Source organism: Colius striatus, chromosome 1 (genome assembly GCF_028858725.1).
Source record: "Colius striatus isolate bColStr4 chromosome 1, bColStr4.1.hap1, whole genome shotgun sequence".
NCBI classification, from domain to species: domain Eukaryota; kingdom Metazoa; phylum Chordata; class Aves; order Coliiformes; family Coliidae; genus Colius; species Colius striatus.
The window spans coordinates 166,302,612-166,319,183 of record NC_084759.1 but is presented as its reverse complement, the minus strand read 5'-3'; the positions used below and the strand labels follow the sequence as shown (position 1 = coordinate 166,319,183).

The 16,572-nt window shown below is 38.6% G+C and overlaps 1 protein-coding gene across 2 annotated transcripts in view; it reads left to right on the top strand.

The window, feature by feature from the left end:
- NAV3 (neuron navigator 3) overlaps positions 1-16,572 on the top strand; it is a 268,894-nt gene that overhangs the window by 202,292 nt on the left and 50,030 nt on the right. For both annotated transcript variants that reach the window (XM_062016086.1, XM_062016078.1), the window contains exons 13-16: positions 2,226-2,358; positions 5,544-5,820; positions 7,995-8,703; positions 10,197-10,685. In XM_062016086.1, coding sequence (XP_061872070.1) covers positions 2,226-2,358; positions 5,544-5,820; positions 7,995-8,703; positions 10,197-10,685 — 1,608 coding nt within the window. The remainder of the gene's footprint in view (positions 1-2,225; positions 2,359-5,543; positions 5,821-7,994; positions 8,704-10,196; positions 10,686-16,572) is intronic.

Here is a 16,572-nt window from a genome sequence, read left to right as displayed (position 1 = left end):
CTAGTGTTTAACAACCCTCTTAGTGAAAAAGTTCTTCCAAATATAGAATCTAGACCTCACTGAGCACAGCTTGAGGCTAAACAACCAGGCTCCAGGCTAAACAACTCCAGTTTCCTCAGCTGCTACATACCAGACTTGTTCTCCAGACTCTTCACCAGCTTCCTTGCCCAGCTTTGGACATACTCCAGCACCTTAATGTCCTTGTAGGTCAACACAACACTCAAGGTGCGGCCTCACCAGCGCCAAGTACAGAGTGAGGACAATCACTTCCCTGGTCCTGCTGGCCACACTATTTCTGATACAAACCAGGAGACTGTTGGCCTCCTTGACCACCTGAGCACACTGCTGGCTCACGTTCAGATGGCTGTTGGCCAACATACCCAGGTCCTTTTGCACTGGGCAGCTTTCCAGGCACACATCACCAAACCTGTATTGTTGCATGGGGTTGTTGTGGCACAAGCGCAGCACTCGGCACTTGGCCTTGTTGAACCTCATACAGTTGACCTCGGCCCATCGATCCAATGACTAGTGCATCAGGGATGGTTCCTAGATAACGAGGGCAGCCTATAGAGTGTGATATTATAATTGCTTAGATATTAAATGTTGTTATTAAATCACTTGTTTGTATATTACCTGGAAATGTAGCAGAAGGCATAATGATTTCTAGACATTGCTCTCTATAGTGGCAAGTGCAGCACTGTAAGAAACTCTTGCCCTCTGAAATATGTTTAGCTTGTCACTGAGCTGGCTTAATAATGTGATTTTCTACCTTTCACAAAATGAAGGTAACGCTTGCTGCAGTTGCTATGATACAAGACTAGTGCATTGAACTTTCTGGTGCATCAGCACACATTTTGTACAACGCAGTTCACTGTCACTGCTGTTACCACTTTCTAAAGGCTTCCATGAAGAAGCAGACAAGCAAATTTAATCTCCCAAAACATCACATATAAAACAAGGATTCAGGTATTTTCTTTGTTTGCTTTGAATGACTAGTAGCAATAGTACTGAGCCTTAACTTGACTAAGGGATTGAATTTTAAGGCTTTTTTTAAAAGGCGGCTCATGATGTAGTTACTCTCTTGTGCTTTGAACTTTACCAGCATGCATAAACATGTCACCTAGCTTTGTCTCTACAGAAGTTATGTGCTAGACCAGGCTTTATCAACCCTTTCCTCTCTAGGAGAGGGAAAGACGTAAAGAGGCATCTTTAGTGGACAAACCTGAGACATTTAAAGCCAGGACAAATTACCTCCAAGAGGAAACTGCTTCTTTGTACTGGTTAGAGAGGGGACCTAGATACTTAGCTTAAATGACATACCTAACTTTTATATGTCTGAAACTATATGAAATGAATCACACTGCAAGTAATAAGGTGAATATTTTTCAAACTCTGTGGCCTGGGAATTATCCAAAATGAGATAGTGTGTAGATGCATGAAACTGGAAGTATACTGCTGTATATGAATCTATGATGCGACGATAAACTGGAGAGGCAATTGCCTAGAGGCAGGTCTGAGAAACACAGATCAACCTCCCTTCCATGCAAAAGCAAGGCTTTTGTGAGAGTAGGTAATTGACATTTATGTAAGAGTAGCCTTTCTCTCATTTGCATCGTCTGCCTCAATCTGCCAAAGCAGAAGAGTTGACAGCCCATGTTTCTTGTGAGATGTATAACATGTTCTCTGTCAACTCCAGTGACTATTGTCAGGAAATCCTATTTTTATTCCATTGCACCCACTAGACAATGGCTGAAGACAAGAAAATAAAACTTTTGGAAATACTGGCTTCCTGCTGACAATTGATTAGGCTTCAGAAGAGAGACTCCTTTATTTTTCTGTAGCCTGGAAATCCATCAGGTATTCTCGAAGCTATTAATAATGCTTTGGCTAGCAATACCTAGTAGCTTTAATGGGTTTCCCTGCCAGTATACTGAATGTGATTGCAGTGAAGCATGAAACAACCTGTTTTAATGACTTAAACTAGTACTTGCTTAGACCTGATGTTAATTTTTTAAAAAAACACCTGGGTCTTTCATTAATTGAACAAGCAGCCACTTGACAGTGAGTGAATAATTAATTCAAAAGTCTGAAAACTAATTTTCTTTGGGAAATACTACTGAAATTTTTCTGGTAAACCTCTTGAATAAATAATCACATCTTTTGATTTTGAGATGCTTTCTGCTTATTGACACAGAGTATGTAAAGATGTGCTCTTTTCTCTGCAGCTGGGATGACAGCAGCTCAGTTAGCAGTGGCCTCAGCGACACCCTTGACAACCTCAGCACAGATGATTTGAATACCACCTCATCTGTCAGCTCTTATTCCAATATAACTGCCTCTTCAAGGAAGAACACTCATGCCCAGGTGAGTAGCTTTTCATTGCCATTTCTTGCAACATCACAAAAGTGTGCAGGATAACAAAGAAAAAAATTTTGTATCAATGTCTCTGAAGCAAATGAACACACCTCAGATGCCCTGCTCCTAGGGCACAACCCACCTCTGAAGATGTTGGCTGATAAGTCCTTGCTCTGCCCACCCTGAGGTATCCCCCACTAGTCCTAGGCCCAAGAAGTCCTCAGCCTCTGCTGCACACTAACACAAAAAAACCACAATATGACTGGATCTGTGATGGGTGAATTTCTGCTCGCTTCGTTCCATTTGCAGCATCTCTTTCAACAGATAGCACAATTTAACATAATAAAGTTTTTGTCTTTCATGAGCTGACATACATCAAGGAAATACATAGGTTGTACCATCCTTTTCGTGTTCATTCCACTGGAAGAAAAGAGGCTGAAAGGAAGGAGCCTGCCACAGCTTCTCTTCTCTCCAGATAGGTCCAGGAATGAAAGTGTCCTATAGACCCACAAACACACAATGCATAGTGTCAAAATAGGGTTCTGAGCAGTGTACAGACACAAGCTGTATATAATATACATATATATATGTGTGTGTATATGTCTATACCTATACCTATACCTATATTATAAAGCCCTTGTATTGAGTATCCAAGTATTTCTTCCAAGCTTCCCTCAAGATTGCAAATGATGAAAAGGACAGTACAGAATGCTTGCAGTGCTCAATTGACCCCTGCAAAAGAAAGAAAAACAGAAGAGTTAGTCCCAGTAGAAAAGCATTCTCTTACATGTCATCTATTTCAAGACTGAACACTCAGCATAGGGGAAGAGTCATTGCCTCCAGTGACTTGATGTCAAGTATTCAGGACAGAAGACTGACACTCCCAATTCCATTTAGACTCCTGCAGACAACCAGTGCCTACAATTTAGAGACCTGTTTTGTAGACAGACTTTGTTACAGACTTTTTCAACAGGAGAAAAACACGTATTTTTCATTTCTCCCCAACAATAAGGAAGTAAGGTTACTTTGGGAATGAAGAGTCAGACCAATGTCATATCGCTGCAAAGATACACAGATGCCAGTGTTCTTCAGCTGTTGCTATTTCATTCCCACCCCATCAGTCTCTCCCATGATTGTTAACTGGAGATCAACCTCTTCCCTTTCACGTGAACACCGATGTCCAGCTAATTCTGGCTTACTTCTTCCGCTGCATCGTCATCATCATGACTGGGAAATCTCAGACTGACTGCTTAGCTCTTTGCAGGATTTTTGTTCAAGCGACCTCATGTTCTAGTTGCTCAACCAGATACTATTTGCAAGCTATAAACAGAGATGCAGCACTTGTTCAAATGTTGTTTTCCTGACAGAGTTGTTTTATGTTACAAAGGATAGGAACAGACCTTTGTCAGGTCCACCTTTACCAAGCAGATTAATCAGAATGCATTGTACTCCAAGATGCGATGAGTAGAATATATTAGTATTTTGCCAGCTGTTCTCTAGGTGTAAGTCATAGTCATGCAACAGAGAAATCTCTTTTGCAGTCTTTTTAAGTGATAGGAACAGTGTAAGCTGGCTACAGTCTGAGGTAGAACGTATTTTTTTTTGTTGTCTTCCCATTAAAAGAACATCACTTTTTTGGATCCCATTATAGTGAAGAGAGGCTTTTAGAAAGTATTATACTTGCCATTTCTTGGAAATGATGCAGTTTTCATTAAGAATGTATAGCTGTATTTTATAACCATTTATAAGAAAAATTCTGGGAGCATTACACATGTTGTAACAATAACACTAATGAAAACTGTCTTCTGAAGGACCCTGCAACATTTGTGTAGATGTTTACTTGGGCTCTTTTCCCATCATTCCTTATCCAAAGTCTGTGCTGATGTCTCCAAAGCACGTCTGAAATTACAGAAGTCCAGAGAGCTTTTGCATTTTTCATGCCTCAAATGACAAATATGTAAACAGCAACTGATTATTCTGTTGGTGATCTAATCAGTATTAATCCTGCTTATGACAGCAATGCCTAGGAAGAAGCCACAAAAGTGTCCCTGTGGAGGATGAGCTGTGGCAACACAGAATAATAAATAGCCCTCCCCTGAGTGTGATCCAATTTGTAGTCCTGCTTATGCTGGCTGTAAGAAGATAAGGCTTTGGTGATACCTGAGTGCAGAGACACTTTTATAATGTGAAAAAAGGTCAGAGGCGATGAAAACTGGTGAGATGATGATGTGCAAATAAAGCCTGAGGCTGGGGTCAGGTGTCTGCAGGACAACACAGGAGGAAGGGCTACAGCAAACAGTCTGTCAACACAAGGAATGTAAACCTTGTCAAACACAGAGAGTGGCATCAGTCTCCAACATTTCTATTTAAGCGACTTTCAGAGCTTCTATGTTGTCTGTCTTGTTGGGCTGCTCCTTGCAGCACATCCTTATCAACACACCCCAGGGAAAGCAGACGCCACAGGGATGTTATGTCCTCGCTGGTGCACTTTCCTCACGGGTCTGAGTTTCAGAACAAGCATGAACCCAGATGGTTATCTTCACCCCGCTTGTGGATAGTGCTTGCCTAAGTCTCTTTTCTAGCTGCTTTGCTAACTGGTATAGCTAGAGAGAGTTTCTTGTTGGAAACAATTCTTTTCAGTGGAGAAAAAACAGTAGACAAGCTATCAGCTGTAGCACTGATTAATTTTGCTGAAGATGTTATTCCTACTCACTGGTGGCACAAAGCTCAGATGCAGCTGGAACAATATTCCTAATTAAGTCAGAGGAAGGCCTGGGTAGAAAAAGGCAAGGAAAAAACAGACTGAGGTGAGTTTAATAGCATGTTTAGGAATTTCCTCATTCAAGCTTTTAGTAAAACCTCTCAGTACAGTGATTAAATTGTGAAATTCAGAGGGAGAATAGGGAGCCCCTACTGATGAGTAGAGTATGTTTCACTTCATTATGGTTTATCTGTGAAGGAAAAAGTTGAAATTCTTTTGAAAATAAAGAAAAAAGAAAAATGTCTTCCCCAGTTGAGATTTTTTTAAAACTTTTGGGATCAGGACATTAATGTTTTATGAACAGAATCTTCCAAGCTATTGCTACAAATAAATCAGTATGCTTATTCTCTTCCTCTCCTGTGATTTAAAAAATCAGCAAACACTAGAGATGCTGAGACTGACCATTTCTCATGCAAATCTCTTGTAGCTGAAGACAGACTCAGAAAAGCGCTCAGTTACGGACAGTGAAACTTGGGGGAGCACTGAAGAACTGAAGAAACAAGAGGAAGACTTTGACAGCAGTGTAGACAGCAGTGGCAAATGGAAAGGCCTTCCCTCAGGGCTGTCTGAAGAGTCAGAGAAAGGAGGACAAAAAGCATCTCTCTCTGTTTCACAGACGGGATCCTGGAGGAGAGGCATGACTGCACAAGTAGGAACAACCCAGTCCAGGCACAAAGCAGGAACAAGTGCTCTCAAGACCCCAGGTAGGAGACTTCTGTAGTTCAGATCACAGCATTGAAAATTAATGCTTTATGCGTATAATTCATCTAGAAGCAGTAAGAAATCTTTAGTGGCATAAAAATAATCAATGGCTATTATAAATGTGACAGACATGTGAAACAGTAAATATATAGGTAGTTCTTCCCATGAATAGCTACAAGCCAAGATTGTGACAATATGCTAACTTCTGAATCACTATAACTGCTAGTTTGCTGCACTGCATACTAATAACTTATTAATCACACATTAATGTGTCTGTAACAGAAGCTATTATTGCTTTTTGGTTTATTATCATTTGACTATGTCAGCTTCTAGTAAGGAATTCTTAAAAGTCTTTTTGGAGTCACCTATGCCTTATGTTTGTTCTCTAGAGAACCTTTATCTTTGATCAGTGAACATATGCACAGAAATGGCCAAAAATTAGACGTTGAGATAAAAAGATTTAGCATTCAAATTAAGGGACTCAAAATAATTGTTGATGAAGTAAAGTTGAATTGTTGTATTCCAGATACTGCAAGAATTCCACACACCACTGTTTAGAGATAAAAAATACATTTTTATGTGCTTTCTTCAGAGCTAGATGACTTCTTACCCAGTTTTGAAAGGCGTCTCAAAAGTAGTAACTACTTCTACAGTCTAGTTTTGAAGCTAAAAGTCCAAAGATGTTAGAAGACATTATTATTAAGACCTTCTAATCAATCACTTTACTAAGAAAGTTTGATTCTTTATAGAACGTTTTGTAGACCTTTATCAGGTCCTGACAAAATACTGCATGAACATGTAAAGGCAACTAACAAAGATCTCCTCAGAATAAATTCAAATAGTTTGTGAGCCTCTTTTTTATCTTTGCAATTTGGAACTGCTAAACATTGGTCAGCCTCTGGTCTGTAAGATCATTGAGGAGCATTGCCATGGTCAGTGGTCATATGGGTGCAGAAATGATACCCTTGTTATAGCAATTTAAAAAAAGAGCTTCTAAAAGGTTTATCACATGCCAAGTTTCCCAAGTCTGTTTCTCTGAAGATGAGCAGGCAGTCACCATGCAACATGGAACTGAGGCCTGAATTTTTTTAAACATATACTGTGTTTGTCCTGTAGGAGTCTGATGCATAACTTGGCATGTGCATGTGTTTTTGTAGCATAAAATGCAGCATAAAAACATGAATGGGTTTAGTTCTGACTTGTAGGTGTTGCTCTTTATTACAGTTTAATTCCTCAAGAATAATTAGGCCACCCACCTCTAAAACTTCAGTAATCATTTGAAGAGCTAATTGAAAACTTTATTATGCTGAATATTTGTTCCTTATTAGGAGCATACAATATAGCTTCAAGAGAAATTAGAAGAGAAATAGCATTTATTCTGTCTTTGTAAAATAAAAAGTAGTTACTTTCTTTTAAGATTTAATAGAATATCTTATTTAAACCTTTCAGGATGTCACAATAACATCATGTAGAAATATATGATATATACAGATATATATATGCCTATATATGATATGTAGGTATGTACAGTACTGAAAACAGTCTCTCAGAAAATAAAAAATCTTGAGCACATATCAAGGATGTGACAATTAGCTTATGTGATTGATATCATTATAGATCAAGAAGATTCGTATCATGATAATATAATTTCTCCCTGACAATTTTGGTTAACTGAAACCAGAACAAACTTAGTTGTAGACTAGAAAAATATAATCAGTAAAAACCAAAAAACTCATTAAAAAACAAAGAACTAATTTCTGCATGCATAATTAACATCATACCTCTAGAAATGTTAATTACATGTCATATTTGTTTTCAAATATATTTTCTTACAAATAGAAATACTAAAAACAGGGAGAAAAAAAGATTAAAAAAAAATTCCAGATAGTTTATTCAGGATAATTTTCCACATCTGTCTTCTCCAGATATTCATGAAACTGGAAGTTCTCAGGAGAACGTCAAGCTTTTAATACTTAATGCTTACCTATAATGTATCATACCTGCTACTGACTACAGATGAGGGATCTAAAGACCAAATTAGTCTGTTTTCTTAGGGCAATTTTTCTGTTTGTGTATATTTTCATTTTAGAATTGTAATCATATAGTGTTAACATTAGATATTGAGACATTATAACATTATAACACAAGAAGCCTTTTTCAAATATACTTTATTTAGGAAAAACAGATGATGCAAAAGCTTCAGAAAAAGTGAAAACACCTCTGAAAGGAGCTCCCATTCAGCGCTCTCCATCGGATGCAGGAAAAAGCAGTGGCGATGAAGGAAAAAAGCCTCCCTCTGGCATTGGGAGATCAACTGCTACGGGGTCCTTTGGGTTCAAGAAGTCTGGAATGGGATCTTCTACCATTATCACCACAAGTGGAGCGACCATCACAAGTGGGTCAGCAACTCTAGGAAAAATGCCCAAATCCTCAGCCATTGGTGGGAAGTCCAATGCAGGGCGGAAGACGAGCTTAGATGGTTCCCAAAACCAGGATGATGGCGTCCTGCACGTGAGCTCGAAGACGACTCTGCAGTATCGAAGTCTGCCTCGCCCATCAAAATCCAGCAGCAGTGGGATACCTGGCAGGGGCGGCCACCGCTCCAGCACCAGCAGCATCGACTCCAATGTCAGCAGCAAGTCTGCAGGTGCTGCTGCCGCCACCAAGCTGCGGGAGCCAAGCAAGATTGGGTCTGGACGGTCCAGCCCTGTCACCATCAACCAGACGGACAAAGAAAAAGAGAAAGTGGCTGTGTCCGATTCCGAGAGTGTCTCACTGTCCAGCTCCCCCAAATCCAGCCCAACTTCAGCGAGTGCCTCTGGCACGCCAGGACTTAGGCAGCCGGGATCCAAATACCCAGATATCGCCTCCCCAACCTTTCGAAGGTTAGTGCTTTTCTATGAATTCCTGAAGTTGCAGTATATAAAGCTGGGATTTTCAATGTATTGAAGTACTGGGCAAAAGTCTTTTTGGGGCCTGTTTTGCCACAGAGAATCAAGCACAAAAAATAAAAGGGCAACATTTTTTTTTCACACAACACAGTTATTTCTCTTGGATCTAAAAAGCTTTCCAGATCCGAAATGGCTTATTCTTGAGCTTTAAATGTTTTCAGTACATTCCTATAACAACAGTTTGAAGGCTAGAAGTTGGAATCAGTGATCCTTATGGATCTCTTCCAACTCTAGATGTTCTATGATTCGAAGTTCAGGTCCACAAGAGGTTCCCTCTCAATACTCTGACAAACCCCCAAAGGGGAGAAGGAGGCTGTGTTCAGACATATGCTGTTACTGGAGCAGGTGATGCCTTAGGCCAGACAAAGAACTAAAGAGCTCTATAGATTGTAAAAAAGTATTTATTTTCATGTTGGCAGGTCTGGCTACAGATGTTTCATTATCCTAGCATCTTTGTTACATCTTTTCTCACAATCATTAGCAAAGCTAAATTTCGATTGGCAATGCCCTATTGTAATGTTTCTGGATGTCTAAATCTGGAGGGAGCACTTGCACTGTCGACAAAAAAGTCAATAGTGCCCTCTTGTGCCTACTTACCAAAACAGCATCTCCGGGCTGCTGAGAAGCTGCATCTGATTTTTGTGGGTTTGGTAATATGTAAAATGGATTCTTCTGTTATTAAAAATGCGTACTTTACATCATGATAAGTTTTGCATCTTTGTCTAATTAATTTATGAGCTGCAAAATAACTGCAGCTTAAAATATTTCCTGTAAGACATTCAGTCATCACATGACCTTTATTTCAACAATTTTAGAGTATTTGGGGTTCATTTTTTCATCATCACTGTACAATTTTCTTCTCTAGAATTTCTTGAAGCAATTATGTGAAATATACCTCTATCATGACTGCCTGATGCAGTTTATTCTATCTGAATGGTTACTACATGACCAGTGACCACAGGACCATCTGTGCAAAACAACAAGAGGGAAATTTTACACAAATACTTAGATGTTTACTAAACTATAAAGGATCTTGCAAGAGTTTGTTGCAATCATTTTAGCTAATTTGAGGAGCTAAGGGTTTAAAAGCTAATGACTAAACCCTGAGAACATTTAATTTGGGTGAAAGTGTAATCTGTTTATGCACTAATATGACAAAAATGTGATTGTTTTACCTATCTCTGGGAGGATCTGTATGTGCAAAGAGCACATTTGAGCGGGAGTGAATGAGAACTGTTGCTAATGAAGCAAACTCTGATTATTGTGATATGGTTAAGTGAATGTAATTTTGCCCCACGATTGATCAACTAGGTAGGCATGATTTTAGTAGTGGTAATTAAAAATGTGTAGTTTGGCTCTTAGGATGTTACGCCATGAATGTTTAATGTGGCTATCAGTTTCTCTAAAGCTATTTGTTTTACATTTAGGTTGTTTGGTGCCAAGGCAAGTGGTAAAGCTGCCTCTGCACCCAGTACTGAAGGTGTGAAACCCACATCGGCAATGCCCAGCCCTAGTACCACACTGGCACGGCAAGGCAGCCTGGAATCGCCATCCTCGGGCACAGGCAGCATGGGCAGTGCAGGTGGGCAAAGTGGTAGCAGCAGCCCCCTCTTCAGTAAACCTTCGGACTTAAATGCAGATGTTGTAAGCTTAAGTCACTCCTTGGCTTCCAGTCCCGCCTCAGTGCACTCTTTCACATCAGGTGGTCTTGTGTGGGCTGCAAACCTGAGCAGCTCTTCAGCGGGCAGTAAGGACACACCAAGTTACCAGTCCATGACTAGCCTTCACACCAGTTCCGAGTCTATTGACCTTCCTCTTAGCCATCATGGCTCTCTCTCTGGACTGACAACAAGCACTCAGGAGGTTCAGAGCCTGCTCATGAGGACTGGAAGCGTCAGATCTACTCTTTCGGAAAGGTGAGCTTGCCTATAGATACAGTGACCACAAAACCAGTGAGAGGCAAAAGGACGGGAGGCAAACAAATAAGCCATCCATCTGTTTTCCTAAAAGGACACTGTTTAATTAGCAGCTTAGTCCTTTGAGTAAAAAAGGAAGGAAGGAAGAAAAGAAAGCTGAAAGGCATTGGATGTGGAATCAACTGTCTTTTAAAGTTTTATGAGCACTTTTTCTATTTTGACAAGTTTTTTTTTTTATCCCCTTATTCTGATGAACAACCAGAGAAAAGGGGAAAATTGTTTAATTAAAGACAAATCTGAAAATCCATGTAATGATTCCTTCATACTGAATCTGTCTGTTGTCCCAGCAATTGGCTGTTCCAAAGCTGTAGCACTGCCTTCTTTCTCACAAATCTCATCCAGCAATTTTCTTCCCATTAGCTAAAAACACAGGCAGATATGGGGGGGCCTCTGCCTTCATCTGGCCAGTCTTGCCTTGAAATACTCAGTCCTCAAAAATTGCTTCTTACATGGTAATCAGTTACACAGATCCTTGCTAAAATACGTCTTTGTTGGCAGGGAGACAGTTTACAGGGTGAGACTCTCACTATATGCGCAGTCCTGACAAATGTCTGGACCAGGCAAAGAAAAGCAAGAAAGTGTTTTCTTCTAATTTCTCTATTAAACATTTTTTTTAGATGCATATGTTTTACCATTTTAGATATATTCTAAAGAGGTGCAACCACTCTAGTATAGTTGTACCAAGATTTTTTTTTCTTATGGAACATTCATTTGGATTTTGCAAGTGAAAAAAATAGAAATCTTTGTTAGTCAGTAAGTAGTTTTCACTTCCTGTGAAAAGTCAACATTAAATATTTCATTAGCCTTTGCTCCAAAAAAGAAAATTATATTGAGTCAGTCAGAAATATTTTAGGTGTTTTAGGGTTAAATTCAGCTGTTTAACAATAATAAATTAAAGGAAACAATAATTTAAAGGTCATTTTGTACAATGTTATGTACAATGTTAAGAGTTCTTTTTTTCTTTTGTATAAACTCAGAGGTTTTTCAACACCAATCCTTTCTGTGGAAAGATTTCACTTTCAGTGAGTCAGCATTGAAAAAAAACCCACAAGAAAAACCAAAACCCTAAACAACTTTCTGCCAAATCTAGATGGAAACTCTCCACGTTTCATTCTCTTGTGTTGCATTCCTAAGTATTACTATATCAGCTAAAATCACACCTCTTACTAATATAATTACAACACTATAAAACATACATATGTACCGATATACAGTATGCTAACAACAGTATTTAAAAATATGCTGATACATGAGTAGTTTGTAATTTTCACTATGCCTTGAATTTTTAAATAGTCATTTGCATTGTGTGCCATGAACTGAATGTGACAGCATTTCTTAGAAAGTTAATCGTCAATATTTAGTTTATAAGAAAATTCTCTAATTTTTAGTGCTACATATATATGAGTGGTGAGGTCAATAGAATGATGGGGAAGACAATCAACTTGTGCCAGAGATCATATTTATACAGAGGATGTTAAACATCACATTTATAATGTTAATGGTTTGGCATAAGCTCCTGAGCAATCCCTACTACTAATACTTTATGTATTCACTGACTCAGTCTTAGTAGTTCCAAATACATGCCTTTGGCATTATTTTTAAGTTTCATATTTGTCCATATGGGAGTATGATGATTAAGTCCAGAGAGAACCATTTATCATGTTGATCTGGCCTCAAAACAAATATATGTACCTAGAGAATATGGTGTCATTTCTTGAATTATAGCCCCAACAGGGTTTTTGCAAGTTGATTTTTCTGAAAGTTCTGTTACAAGTGCCATGTTATTTCTAAACTCTTTTATACAGTAAAACCTACATGTAGCAATGTATTTTTTCACAGTGAAAGCATTGGTTTTCAATGTCAGAGACAGATATGTTTGGCAACAGATTACACGTTTTTTCCTTTGCAAACACAGATTATATTTGACATGCCTCTGGCAATACTACTTGTAGCCTGGCATGGCATGAACAATTATCTTGTAAAGAGGCTTACTGTTTTTCTTTAAAAAAGTCACTTCAGGGTTTGCAAAAGACAGAAAGAGCAGCCTGTATATTGAGATGTATAAGATATAGAAAGATATATACGATATATAAGATAGAGAAAACATCAGAAAGACCAAAGAACAAAATGAAAAGTAACTAGCAAGCCACATAAAGTCTGTGCAGAGAAAGCCTAGGGAAAACTTAAAGAAGAGAGATGACACAAATAAGTATTATTTTGCTTCATTGGAGCATTAACTGCAATTTGATAGCTAAATATCATTAATGGCAAGAACGCTAAGAGGGAATGTAAAGGTTAATGATGACTCCAGTTGCCTGTTCCTGATGAGCTTTTCACCTCCCTGCTTCATACATAGTCTGAAATAACCCTGCGATCCTTTGAACTGAATAAGAGGTTTCAAAGAGCCTATGCTGAGGAAGGAGTGAGGAAGGGGGCTGGAATGGAGGATGAGGGTATTATGGGCAAGGCCCTGCTTCCTGGGAAGATACATACCATATTAAACAAAATTAGTTCAGTAACAGATAACATGAGATTAGTCATTAACATCCTTTTAAATAAGACTAGTTCATTCACAGGAAAACAGACTTTGTGAGTAGAGGAAAGGAATTGGTAGATACAGTAAGAAATCCTGAACTTAGTAAAGCTTTAGGTGATATTTCAAATAACAATCTCATAAGGAAATGAGGGAAATAAACTAAGGTGCTTCACCAGTTGGTAAAGAGTTATCAAAGACTAGTGATCAATGATTTATTAGCCTGAAGTGACATAACAGCACAGGATATATTTGCATAGATACAAAATGGAAAATTATGAGGCTATTTTGCAGAAAGGAGACCATGTTGAAAAGTTTGTAGTGCCATCACGGGGACAAAGCATTTTCCCACCATTTTTAAAATGGAAGTGTCATATGTAAGTCTTAGAAAGCAGTTATTTCATTTTTTCATGTGAAGGCTTTGACTTGAAGACTTTGAGACATTAAGTTTTAGGAAAGATTTGATGCAACTGGAAAAAAACCCAGAAAATGAGAACAAAATCTCAGAGTATATCTCTGTTTCCTGCTAAGCAGTGTAGCCCTTGCCTGCCTTCAAAACAGCTGCCAACTGCCTTCAAAACATCTGTCATCTGCCATGGAGACACCAAGTCTGCAAGGTCTCTGCTACCATTGCCGAGACATTCCTCCAGGTGTGATCAGACATTGCCTATTCCCAGTCTTCAGGCTACCCACCAAGTAATGATATGGGATAAACATAGACCTCCCTGATGACTGCTGTGTTCATACAGTGTCAAAGTTCACTCTAGAAAAATTTTGTGTCATTCAATGATATTCTTTTCAATTGTGATAGCCAGAGAATAGATTCAGTAAATACTAGCAAAATATTTGCTTTTTAAGCAAAATTTGCACCTCCTTCAGAACTTTGGCTGAGTTTGCAGTATTTCTTTAGACAAGCCTACTTCTTTTGTCACAGCAGCATAACTCTCTAGGTGGGAGTACGCTTGTATTTTATCTTACAGCAACTGAGAAGGATTGAAAAAAATCAGACAGGTACTTATACTCTAAAATGAAACCATTTACTGGGGTTAGTTGGTGAAATATCACTGCTTAAATTGGTAGAATTTTCCATGTGGAGACATCACCAGTAGTTCTTTTGAACCCTTAATTGCTGTTGTGCTTTGCAAATTTCTGTCTCTCTTCTGCTTAGTCTGAATGACACAAGGGATACATAAAAATACAGAAATATAGAAATTAACAGTGGTCTTATCAGCAACAATGGATGCATTTTAAGATTAACAAAGTGGAAATGGTTTCTAATTACATAACTGGATTGTTCTGATTCACTTTAAAAGAATGTTTAGTTTTGAAAGTGTATTGAAAGTGCATTGAAATCCACTTAAGTTCTTCAAGATTTCCAACTGTTTCAAATTATCATCATAGTGGATGGTTGTAGTTTTAAGGTGTGAAACAGTGCCTCGTATCAGGTTTTCTTGTGTGCTCAGTCATTTGCAGAAACTCACAAGACCCACATGAGCTTGGTCCAGTCTGTCCTAGACCTCCCTTGATGTTTTGTAGCTTGCAATAATTTTATCCCCTAACAGTTCTGCAATAGTTAGATGTAGACCAAGGATATTGTATTATAGCCCTTTCCCAAGTTAACCTTAACAACAAGGTCAAGCAGGAAGCTGAGAACTCTAAGGCTGCCTGTAGTTTCCCCCAGGGAGAACTTGCAGATAGTGCAAAATAAACAAAAGGGAATGGACGTAACTTCAGCCTATGTCTATATGTACTTTCCTGCAAGACTGCATGGCAAAGGAAAATATCAGGAACAGTATGATATTCTCATCTACACTTTATATTGGTATTTCTTTTGAGACAAAGAGACAGATTCCCACATATGCATTGCTCCTTTCAGGAAAGGAATGACTTCTTTTGCATATCTTCTGAGATCTTTTGAGCACTGACGTCAGTTCAATTTCTGTAACATTAATATACCCAGCTTTTGCTAGAGAAATGCTTTCAGATATTAAAAATATATGGGCAGTTATCACTCTGAGAGAGTTACATGGTTACATTATATTCTGAGCAAATAGAAACCATTACAAATATCTAAATGGTATATGTCAGGAGGTTGGGCATCACTTTATTGTATCTAGTGACAGGACAAGGGTAATGGAAAGAAGCTGGGACACAAAAAGTTCCATTTAAACATGAGGAAAAACTGTTTTACTGTGAGGGTGAGGGTTCCCTGGTACAGGCTGCCCAGGGAGTTGTGGAGTCTCCTTCTCTGGAGGTCTTCAAGACCCCCCTGGACACATTCCTGTGTGACCTGATCTACGTGGACCTGCTTCTGCAGGGGGGTTGGACTAGATGATTTCTAAAGGTCCCTTCTAACCCTTACTATTCTGTGGTTCTATGGTAATGGTTTCATGCAATTACCTGAAATCTAGGAGCATCTTTGCAACATTTAGTATCTTAAAAACACGGAATCAATGTTTGTTACATTGACATTTATGCAGTTGCAATAACACCATGCTCATGTTGAGCAGTATCCATTCGTATTTCATTTGAGAATGTGAATTCAAAAGTTTTTAAGCAAGATCCTGTGATCACTGTTATCTGACTGACAACTTTTGGCTTGTGCATTGCTTTACACTGATCGGGTCTTTTATTTTTAATATGCTACAGATCATTTTGAAATTCACAGAAATTCAAGTTAAAGTAAAGGTGTTGTTCATTAGGATGTTTGAGATATTTTTAGAGAAAAAAAATGGTGTTGTCTTTATGATCATGTGTATATGTTTTGAAATTTAGTGGTGCAGAAAGGTATGTCAAGAAACACCAAGGCCCCATTCTTCTCTTTAAGGAACTAAAAAATACATGAATCATGCATTGAAATTTATGTTGTCTTTTTACCAACCATTCTTGGTCCTGTTAGCTTTGTTGTGAACAAATACTGAAAATGCAGACTTCTGTCTGATGACGGGGATTGCTCTCACTTGTACCATGATAGCTGGACCTGTGCTGAAATCCTGCTAAGTTTCTCCATCCATTTGCTTTCTCTGCATGCAGAACAGGGCTTTGATTAACCTAGTAAAATTGCCCATAAAACTTTCTGGTGGTAAGAGTGGTTAACTTACATTAGTCTGAGCCTCAATGATAATAGATTTTTAATGCCAACAGTGTTTTCACTGCATTGGATCATAGTTACATGACACCTCCAGCGCAATAGAAAATAACCTTTAATATTAATGATGTGAGAGTTTCTTGGGTAGAAAGGGTTCTAAGTTACTGTTCCTGCCAGAGGTGTGATTATGATATGTAATATAGAAA